This window comes from Salvelinus namaycush, chromosome 3, assembly GCF_016432855.1.
Source record: "Salvelinus namaycush isolate Seneca chromosome 3, SaNama_1.0, whole genome shotgun sequence".
NCBI classification, from domain to species: Eukaryota; Metazoa; Chordata; class Actinopteri; order Salmoniformes; family Salmonidae; genus Salvelinus; species Salvelinus namaycush.
Genome location: NC_052309.1, coordinates 22,469,785 through 22,480,205, shown reverse-complemented (window position 1 = coordinate 22,480,205; position 10,421 = coordinate 22,469,785). Strand labels below are relative to the sequence as shown.

The 10,421-nt window shown below is 41.3% G+C and overlaps 2 protein-coding genes across 2 annotated transcripts; both read left to right on the top strand.

Moving 5' to 3' along the window:
• The first annotated feature begins 6,982 nt into the window (after window positions 1-6,982).
• LOC120044268 (glycine receptor subunit alpha-4-like) lies at window positions 6,983-8,895 on the top strand. The gene is made up of 6 exons (XM_038988875.1): window positions 6,983-7,139; window positions 7,233-7,456; window positions 7,650-7,732; window positions 7,933-8,070; window positions 8,160-8,374; window positions 8,580-8,895. Exons 1-6 carry the CDS (start codon window positions 7,056-7,058, stop codon window positions 8,871-8,873), a joined length of 1,038 nt encoding a protein of 345 aa, XP_038844803.1. The 5' UTR covers window positions 6,983-7,055; the 3' UTR covers window positions 8,874-8,895.
• Window positions 8,896-9,238: 343 nt separating this feature from the next.
• LOC120044267 (glycine receptor subunit alpha-4-like) lies at window positions 9,239-9,939 on the top strand. Its single transcript, XM_038988874.1, has 2 exons — window positions 9,239-9,401; window positions 9,655-9,939. Exons 1-2 carry the CDS (start codon window positions 9,270-9,272, stop codon window positions 9,910-9,912), a joined length of 390 nt encoding a protein of 129 aa, XP_038844802.1. The 5' UTR covers window positions 9,239-9,269; the 3' UTR covers window positions 9,913-9,939.
• Window positions 9,940-10,421: the final 482 nt, after the last annotated feature.

Below are 10,421 nucleotides of genomic sequence, written 5' to 3'. Positions count from 1 at the left end.
TTCTTGAAATTAATTATTTTAATAATGGAGGTAGACTTTGTATCTAGAAATATACTTAACAAAAATATAAATGCGATGATTTTACTGAGTTACAGTTCATATAAGGAAATCAGTCAATTGAAATAAATTCATTAGGCCCTAATCTATGGATTTCACATGACTGGGCAGGGATGCAGCCATTGGTGGACCTTGGAGGGCATAGGCCCACCCACTAGGGAGCCAGGCACAGCCAATCAGGAGTTTTCCCCCATAAAAGGGCTTTATTACAGACAGAAATACTCCTCAGAAATACCCCCCATGTGGTCTGTGTTTGTGAGGCCGTTTGTACGTATTGCCAAATCCTCTAAAATGACGTTGGAGAGGGCTTATAGTAGAGAAATTAACATTCAATTCTCTAGCAACAGCTCTGGTGGACATTCCTGCAGTCAGCATGCCAATTGCACGCTCCCTTAACTTGAGATCTGTGGCTTTGTGTTGTGTGGCAAAACTGCACATTTTAAAGTGGTAATTTATTGTCCCCAGTACAAGGTGCACCTATGTAATGAGCATGGTGTTTAATCAGCTTCTTGATATGCCACACCTGGCATGGATTATCTTGGCAAAGGAGAAATGCTCACTAACAGGGATGTAAACAAATTTGTGCACAACATTTGAAAGAAATATGCTTTTTGTGCGTATGGAACATTTATTTTTTCAGCTCATGAAACATGGGACCAACACTACATGTTGCGTTTATATTTTTGTTCAGTGTATATATATTTGGGGAATGTATGTCCATGTTCTCTGTTATGATTGTGTTTTTATTTTTAGGTGAAAAAAGGTATTTAATAGAAAATGCCTTGACTGTGGATCCAAACTGTGCTCATTAAAGTCTAAAGCCATCATAAGATAAAGTCTAAAAATATTTGGAACTTTAAGATGCACTGACAATTTTTTTTTTTTTTAAAGAGGTCTCAAATGCTGCTGTCTCTAAATATTCCTGCTGTAATTCCTGGAGCATGCATTTGGCTATGAAAAAGACATAAAGCTTGTGGGTCTTCAACACAAAAAATCACATGGCAAAACTTCCCCAGACCTTGAATTATAGACCAGCATCATCTTGGATGTTACACCTGAGCCGGAGGCTCAGAGGGCTCAATAAGGATTTGTCTGGGTAGAGGAGCAACACCATGTTTCTCAGCCTAGGTTCACAGACTCTTCACTGAGTTATATGCCGCTAAACATTTCTTCATCCGTTTGTATTTTATTTTATACATAGAGCTGTAAGCAGAGAATGCTTTCACTAGTCCTGTGGATGGTATGGGTCTCCTCGGTCTGCTTTCTACAATGCAGGTAAGATACATAATTGTCTTGCCTTTTGGCTTAGTAAGTAATTATTGTTTTATTATAGCCTGTGGTTGTTTGAGTAAAACTAAAAGGAGACTAAGAAAAATGAAAATGTTGTTTCAATGTGCATTTGTGTAAACTGAAGAAATAGAGATCTGCTACTTTTGAAGTGAGAGAAGTTGTTCCATGGGGAATGTACAATGTTCTCCAAATTATATGAAAATCGCAGAGAAATAAAATCTGTTTTTTCACCTTGAAAGGTTCATATGTTCTACAAGATATTATGTTTTTTAAATGTGCCTAAAAATAATACATGTATAATAGATATTAAATTGATTTTGATGAGCTAATCATGTTTTACATTACATTTTGTAAAAATAATTACCAATAACTGTAGGATATTTATTTGGACTGTATACTAAAAGGTGTATGACGTAGTTATTCCTCCAAATTTTGCAGACTTTTACCCTGTATTAAATATTTATTCATACAACAACTCTACATTTACCGTAACAATATTATACGATTCTGCTGTTAGTCTAATGCATTGGGACTAGACCGTAGACGTCCTACACTTAACAAAGTAGGATCATCTATGAAAGAAAACCGCTGATAGAGGGAGCAAGGTGATTTGGAATGTTGGGAAAGACACAGTGGAGAGATGATTTTGTCCAGGGATTAGATATACGCAGTCTACATAAAGGAGAAAGCTACATGACCTGTGTGTTTACTAAAATCAATATAAATGATCACACCAACTCAAGTACCATCTCTTCATTGTAATACATGAATATTCAAATTTTATTACAAAAATAGTCACTACTTTACTGCTTGTGGCTGATTACAAAGAAATAGTAATTACAAAAAGCATATATCGTCCCTACCATTCTTATTCCCGCCTTATATTTTCAGAAATATGTTTTTGCAGAAAATCACTTGGTGAGCAGAGTATGTAACACTTCACCTTTATAAATCAAATCCTTTCTATCACATCTCTTTATCATGACCGTCTGAAACAGTAGTTGCCCATCAGTTCCAGATAATACCACTCCTGACATTCCTCTCACAGTTTGCTCCTCTTCCTCCCCTCTGGCAGGCCTGGGTCCTGTAAGGAGATGAAGCTACCTAGCAGGGTAGGGAAGGCCCCTTCCCCATCTGACTTTCTGGATAAACTCATGGGAAGGACATCTGGGTATGACGCCCGCATTAGACCCAACTTCAAAGGTATAATGCAATACACTGTAGATTATACAACAATACATATACAGTTATACACATTATGATACAGTACAGTAAAGCCTAAACAGGTGGCTGTAGTACAGTAGCTTTAAAGAATATATTTAAGATACAATTGGATATAAATCTGAAAGATTTCCACTTTCATATTATAATTATGATTTATTTTGATACTTAAAGCCGGAATTACTCAGAGCATTTGTTTTTGGTTAGAAAGTGTAATTTTGCGTGTATGATAACCCACAGACCTTAGGCTCTATTAAATCCGCGTCACAGAAGTTCAGCCTTACAGTGTGATTGAAATGTAAAGCCAATATTCCTGCTTTAGCGGAGACTGCATTTCACAGTATATGCTGCATATGTCAGCTCAATCGGAAATTACCTAAAAATGTTATCTCGGGATCAGAATGAATAGAGCCCCTAGTTCAGTCTGTTTCTCCACAGCCAGCGAAGCCAGCAGATTCCCTCTGACATAGTTCCTCTTTATTTCTCAAGGGTCAAATCTCATCATATATATTTTATACTTGCTGCACATCACTGAAATATGCCAGTGAATGCAATGCAAAGTAACTCCCTGCTGATTGTTTATAAATACACTAATTTAATTTAAGTAGAATCAATAAATTATACCCTCTTAGGAAATTAGATTATGAAATATTTATGATGTCAGTAGTTGAGAGATGCAATATACTAATGGGAGCATATTGGAAACGACAACCATTTTATCCTGTCTGTTTGTGATTACTCAATCTAATACAAGACAGCTTGCCACATTATAAACTGTGTAAACACATCCACCGCTGTGCAGTCAATCATCTCTAAAATGAAAGGCCACCACCTTCTCCCTACATCCCTACTCAAAACCTGCTCATCAAGCCTGCTTATGTTTCTCACCACCCTGATCAACAAGTCCCTGCTGACCGGAGAGATATAGTACCATCAATCTTCAAAACAGTTGTAAAAGGTTTTCCAATCTGACTTCTTGCACAGCACCAGAACAGCTCTGATTAAAGTTACCAATGACCTGCTGATTCTGGACCTCCTAGCATCCTCCTCCTCTTAGATCTCAGTGCTGCTTTTGACTCTGTATACCACATCATCCTCCTGTGGCATCTCAGAGAACACACTGCTGTCTCTGGAACAGCTCTGAACTGGTTCTCCTCCTACCTCTTCCAATAGGTCATACCATCACTCTCCCAGCTAGATGCATAGAAATTCATCCATGCCTTCTTCTCTCAGAATGACTACGCCAATGCGCTGTTTGGGGGCCTCCCAGCTAAATCCCTACAAAGGCTCCAACTAATCCAGAACAGTGCTGCCAGGGTCCTGACCAGGACCAAGAAGTCAGACCATATCACCCCGATCCTGGTCCAACTCCACCGACTACCGGTCAACTACAGGATTGACTTCAAAATGGTCATGCTTGTATTTAAAGCCCAGCGACCTTATCTCAATCAGCGAGCCACCTTGCACTCTCTGCTCCAGCCACTCCCTACTGCTTCAAGTCCTCAAGACACGTCTCCGAACTATGGGGGACCGACCCTTGCCCCTCGCCTATTGAATGCTCTCCCTGGCCATCTGAGAGTTGCACCATCACTCTGAACTTTTAAAACATGCCTTAAAACCCACTTCTACAGACTGAATTTTTTATATTCCTAATCTAAATTGTATTTAGCACCCAGCACACTATTGCTATTTTATCTGCCTTGATTCTAAATGTATGTTGTTTTTATTGTATATATACAGTATCAAAAATAACTCTGTAATGAAAAGCTTTATACAAATGTATTATTATTATACTGAACAAAAATATAAACGCAACAATTTCAACAATTTTATAGAGTTACAATTCATATAAGGAAATCAGTCAATTGAAATAAATAAATTAGCCCCTAATCGATGGATTTCACATGACTGGGCAGGGGCACAGCCATAGGTGGGCCTGGGAGGGCATAGGCCCATTCACTTGGGAGCCAGGCCCACCCAATCAGAATTAGTTTTTCCCCCACAAATGGGCTTTATTAACGACAGAAATACTCCTCAGTTTCATCAGCTGTCCGAGTGGCTGGTCTCAGACGATCCCGCAGGTGAACAAGCTGGATGTAGAGGTCCTGGGCTGGCGTGGTTACACGTGGTCTGCGGTTGTGAGGCCAGTTGGACGTACTGCCAAATTCTCTAAAATGACAGGCTATGGTAGAGTATTGAACATTCAATTCTCTGGCAACAACTCTGGTGGACATTCCAACAGTCAGCATGCCAATTGCACAATCCCTTAAAACTTGATCTGTGGCATTGGGTTGTGTGACAAAACTGCAAAAAAAAAAAAAAAGGTAAGCTAGTTGAGAACAAGTTTATGCATAGACTTATAGATGACCTGGGGCCAGTGGGTCTGGCCACGAATATGTAGCGAGGGCCAGCCGACTAGAGCATACAGGTCGCAGTGGTGGGTGGTATAAGGGGCTTTGGTGACAAAACGGATGGCACTGTGATAGACTGCATCCAGTTTGCTGAGTAGAGTATTGGAAGCTATTTTGTAAATGACATCGCCGAAGTCGAGGATCGGTAGGATAGTCAGTTTTACGAGGGTATGTTTGGCGGCGTGAGTGAAGGAGGCTTTGTTGCGAAATAGGAAGCCGATTCTAGATTTAATTTTGGATTGGAGATGTTTAATATGAGTCTGGAAGGAGAGTTTACAGTCTAGCTAGACACCTAGGTATTTGTAGTTGTCCACATATTCTAAGTCAGAACCGTCCAGAGTAGTGATGTTGGTCGGGCGGGCAGCGAACGGTTGAAAAGCATGCATTTGGTTTTACTAGCATTTAAGAGCAGTTGGAGGCCACAGAAGGAGTGTTGTATGGTATTGAAGCTCGTTTGGAGGATAGTTAACACAATGTCCAAAGAAGGGCCAGATGTATACAGAATGGTGTCGTCTGCGTAGAGATGGATCAGGGAATCATCCGCAGCAAGAGCGACATCATTGATATATACAGAGAAGAGAGTCAGCCCGAGAATTGAACCCTGTGGTACCCCCATAGAGACTGCCAGAGGTCCGGACAACAGGCCCTCCGATTTGACACACTGAACTCTGTCTGAGAAGTAGTTGGTGAACCAGGCGAGGCAGTCATTTGAGAAAACCAAGGCTGTTGAGTCTGCGGATAAGAATACGGTGATTGACAGAGTCGAAAGCCTTGACCAGGTCAATGAAGACAGCTGCACAGTACTGTCTTTTATCGATGGCGGTTATGATTTCTTTTAGTACCTTGAGCGTGGCTGAGGTGCACTCGTGACCAGCTTGAAAACCGGATTGCACAGCGAAGGTGGTACGGTGGGATTCGAAATGGTCAGTGATCTGTTTATTCATATGGCTTTCGAAGACTTTAGAAAGGCAGGGCAGGATGGATATAGGTCTATAACAGTTTGGGTCTTGAGTGTCACCCCCTTTGAAGAGGGGGATGACCGCGGCAGCTTTCCAATCTTTAAGGATTTCGGACGATATGAAAGAGAGGATGAATAGATTGGTAATAGGGGTTGCAACAATGGAGGAGGATAATTTTAGAAAGAGAGGGTCCAGATTGTCTAGCCCAGCTGATTTGTACGGGTCCAGGTTTTGCAGCTCTTTCAGAACATCTTCTATCTGGATTTGGGTGAAGGAGAAGCTGGGGAGGCTTGGGCAAGTAACTGCGGGGGGGTGCAGAGCTGTTTGCCGGTGTTGGGGTAGCCAGGAGGAAAGCATGGCCAGCCGTAGAGAAATGCTTATTGAAATTCTGGATTATCGTGGATTTATCGGTGGTGACAGTGTTACCTAGCCTCAGTGCAGTGGGCAGCTGGGAGGAGGTGCTCTTATTCTCCATGGACTTTTTGGAGTTAGAGCTACAGGATGCAAATTTCTGTTTGAAAAAGCTAGCCTTTGCTTTCCTGACTGACTCCGTGTATTGGTTCCTGACTTCCCTGAAAAGTTGCATATCACGGGGACTATTCGATGCTAGTGCAGTCCGCCACAGGTGGCCTTTTATTGTCCCCGGGTTCTTGATATGCCACACCTGTCATGTGGATGGGTTATCTTGGCAAATGAGAAATGCTCACTAACAGGGATGTAAACAAATTTGTGCACAAAATTTGAGAGAAATAAGCTTTTTGTGCTTATGGAAAATGTCTGAGATCTTCTATTTCAGCTCATAAACATGGGGCCAACACTTTACATGTTGCGTTTACAATGTTTGTTCAGTATATACAGTAAAATAGTTCTTATTCCATTGTGCGCTGGAATACAATATTATACCATCATTAAATAGACCTGACAATGTTTTCAGATCTGTTTTTATTTGCCACAGATATTTTCCTTGAAATATGAATACATTTGTATGAATATGTACTGTATGAGTAATGCATTTTACAGTACAGGCTAAGCAATGAAAAAACGGTCTGTTTCAGAAAATAGTATAGTGAAACACAGGGAAATTATAATGCAGTATATATGAGTAGCTGTGTTTCTCATGGACTATTTTTCAGGTCCTCCTGTGAATGTCACCATCAACCTGTTCATCAACAGCTTTGGGTCCATCACAGAAACCACTATGGTGAGGGCTTTTTATCCTCATCCACCTTTCCTCCAAACAGCGGCTGTTCGCTCACTTTAATAGACTGTCTCTTTTCTACTATAACTACCATAGGACTATCGGCTCAATGTGTTTCTACGGCAACAATGGAATGACCCACGACTAGCCTATAAGGAGTACCCTGACGACTCTCTGGACCTGGATCCTTCCATGTTGGACTCCATCTGGAAACCTGACCTTTTCTTTGCCAATGAAAAAGGGGCAAACTTTCACGAAGTCACCACAGACAACAAACTGCTGCGGATATTTCAAAATGGGAATGTCCTCTACAGTATCAGGTGGCCGATGTCTCTAAAACAGTGTCTCCTCATAATGATATATAAGAGTACAATTGTGTTATTTATAACATGTGATCAGTAACAATAATTATCAACACTCAATTTGAAGCCACAAGTAAGATTAGTGTACAAAGCTCCCCATACCTGTCTTCTAGTCACCCTCTCACTATGTGCTTCTGGTTCTGTGAGTCAGGTTAACTCTGATCCTGTCCTGCCCTATGGATCTGATGAACTTCCCTATGGACATTCAGACATGCTCTATGCAGCTGGAAAGCTGTGAGTTTTACCTCTTTTTTTATGCATTCTTTGCACTTGGCTAGTTTCACTTCCTGGTGCCTCTTTTTCCCCATTCTCTACACTTGACTAGACAGGCTTTTTATGTTGACAACTTTATATATAAACTTGCCTCTCCCTCTGTAGCAGGCTAGATCATGAATAAAAGAAACCCGTGTTCTCCCTTCTCCTCTGTGCTCTAGTTGGCTACACCATGAATGACCTGTGTTTCCAGTGGCTGGACATTGGCCCTGTGCAGGTGGCTGATGACCTGATGCTTCCTCAGTTTGTGTTGAAAGAGGAGAAAGACTTGGGCTGCTGCACCAAACACTACAACACAGGTAGATTCTGGACTCTCAATGGAATGTTATTGCCACAGTTTGCTTAATGACAATGTCTTCATCTCTAACCATCTGGCATCTGCTGGCAGGTAAATTTGCCTGCATCGAGGTAAAGTTCCACCTGGAGAGACAGATGGGTTACTACCTGATCCAGATGTACATCCCCAGCCTGCTAACTGTCATCCTCTCCTGGGTCTCCTTCTGGATCAACATGGATGCTGCCCCAGCTAGAGTGGGCCTTGGTATCACCACAGTGCTCACCATGACAACACAAAGCTCTGGGTCCAGGGCATCCTTGCCTAAGGTAAGAGAGGAAATGTTTGATCTTTTATTTTGCTCAGGTGTTCTAGCTGGACAACCTACATACATTCAATCAAAATTGATTTCAAAAGATTATTTCATTCAGAAAATGCCAGTTACCAGTTTTATACTTAATACCTAATCATCACAGGTTATTTCAGTTGTTTACCTGCATGTTGAGGTTCTAACACTTATTCATCTGTTTGTAGGTATCTTATGTGAAGGCCATTGATATCTGGATGGCTGTGTGTCTTCTTTTTGTGTTCGCTGCACTGCTGGAGTATGCAGCAGTAAACTTTGTCTCACGACAGCACAAAGAGTTCTTCAGACTGAGGAAAAAGATCAAAGAACAACAGCGGCAGAGAACTGTGAGTACAAGACCCTGTGCAGCCCACTCCCTCAGGCTGCTGTCACCTGCTATTCCCTCTAGGCCCTGTTATGCAGCAGCAACACAGTTCAGCTGGCTGTCGTATCATGCTGGGAGATCCACAGACCTGTTCTGAATTCAAGTCATTTTCTTCCTTCTTCTGGCCATAATTGCTTGGCTTTCCGTTTCACTTCGGACCTCAAAATAAACAAGTAACCCAAAAGAGTGATCAAAAAAAGAATTATCTGGAATTATTGAACTGACTTGAGGTAGTAGTTTGTCTGTTGCTCCACAGTTAGCCTTCCACTATATTATGAAAATGTCCAATACTTTTCCCTGACACCTCCATCTAGATCAGTTCCAGGGACCAGGTAGCCTACTGTTTTACCTAAGTCTCATCTTATTTTGAGACCTTTACACATTCAGTTGGTATTTCTCAGACTCTGTTAACATACTTGAATGTCATCAGTAATGTGTCACAGCATGTTGTTTAGATTGAATCACAGTATTCCCGTATGCCTGCTAAACCTCCATGTTGCTCTGGCTCTATCAGCAGGGAAGTGGAAGTGGTGAGAGCAGCAAAGTGAAAGGTAACAGCGTGCCAGGCAACAACACCTGCCAGGGGACCTTGTTTGGCCCTCAGCAGTGCAGTGTCTGTGCCAGGGTAAAAACGCCTATTTTTCTCACATTGACTGGAGTCTAGTTTAATGGGGATATTCCACTGTTTGTTAACTTAGAAAAACAAAATGGTAGATCTCACAGTGATACGGTTGTCATCGCTATCTGTTTAATCTCTCTCGTGAAATGTATTCATCACAAAATCCAAGTCCTTTGCCACATAATACTGTATGTGGAGAAAATGTTGCAGGTTGAGGGTGACAGACATATTTGACCCTTTTCCTTTTGCTCTTTCCTAGGAGCAGGCACTGGCAGAGCAGAGTCAGGCCTATTTTCTCCATAGTTATGGAGTAGCAGAAGATGCACCACCAGAGATGGATGCCCCAATCTTTCAGGCCTTACCTCCTGGGTTTCCACTGTATGACATCCGCAGGCCATTTGTAGATCGGGCAAAAAGGATTGACACTATATCCAGGGCTGTGTTCCCTCTGAGTTTCCTTTGCTTCAATGTTTTCTATTGGCTCACCTACAAAGTGCTACGGAATGAAGCCATCTGAGCTACTCCAACATCTGATGACTGAATTATAGCACTAGAAACCAATACCGAGTTGAATCTTCCACAGAACACTTTGAGACAATGTTAAAATCCATCAGCTGTGCCAATGGATAAATAACTGACTGCATGTCCAGTTCCATTCATTTTTTTATGAAAGTAAGCAAACTTGATGTCTCTTCGAAGTGTCATCTGTAAGTTTTTTTTACAATTCCAATGGAACGCACTAATGGCATATAGGCCCTCTTGCACTATGGATACTTTTAATGTCACCCTCATGGAGGGCACAAGTCCAGATATTGAAGCAGGACTGCATGGAAAAAAATATATTTTTTGGTATTTCAGAATTGTATTTATTTTGTACTCTTGTGGATTGCCACATTAGCAAATCATAAACCCCTACAAATATATTGATTTCAACATATGGTACACTTTATGTAATTGTACATTATTGGTACAGAAGTGAATGCTGGACATATTGAATTGTCTAGTTAGTATGATAATCAAGGACAT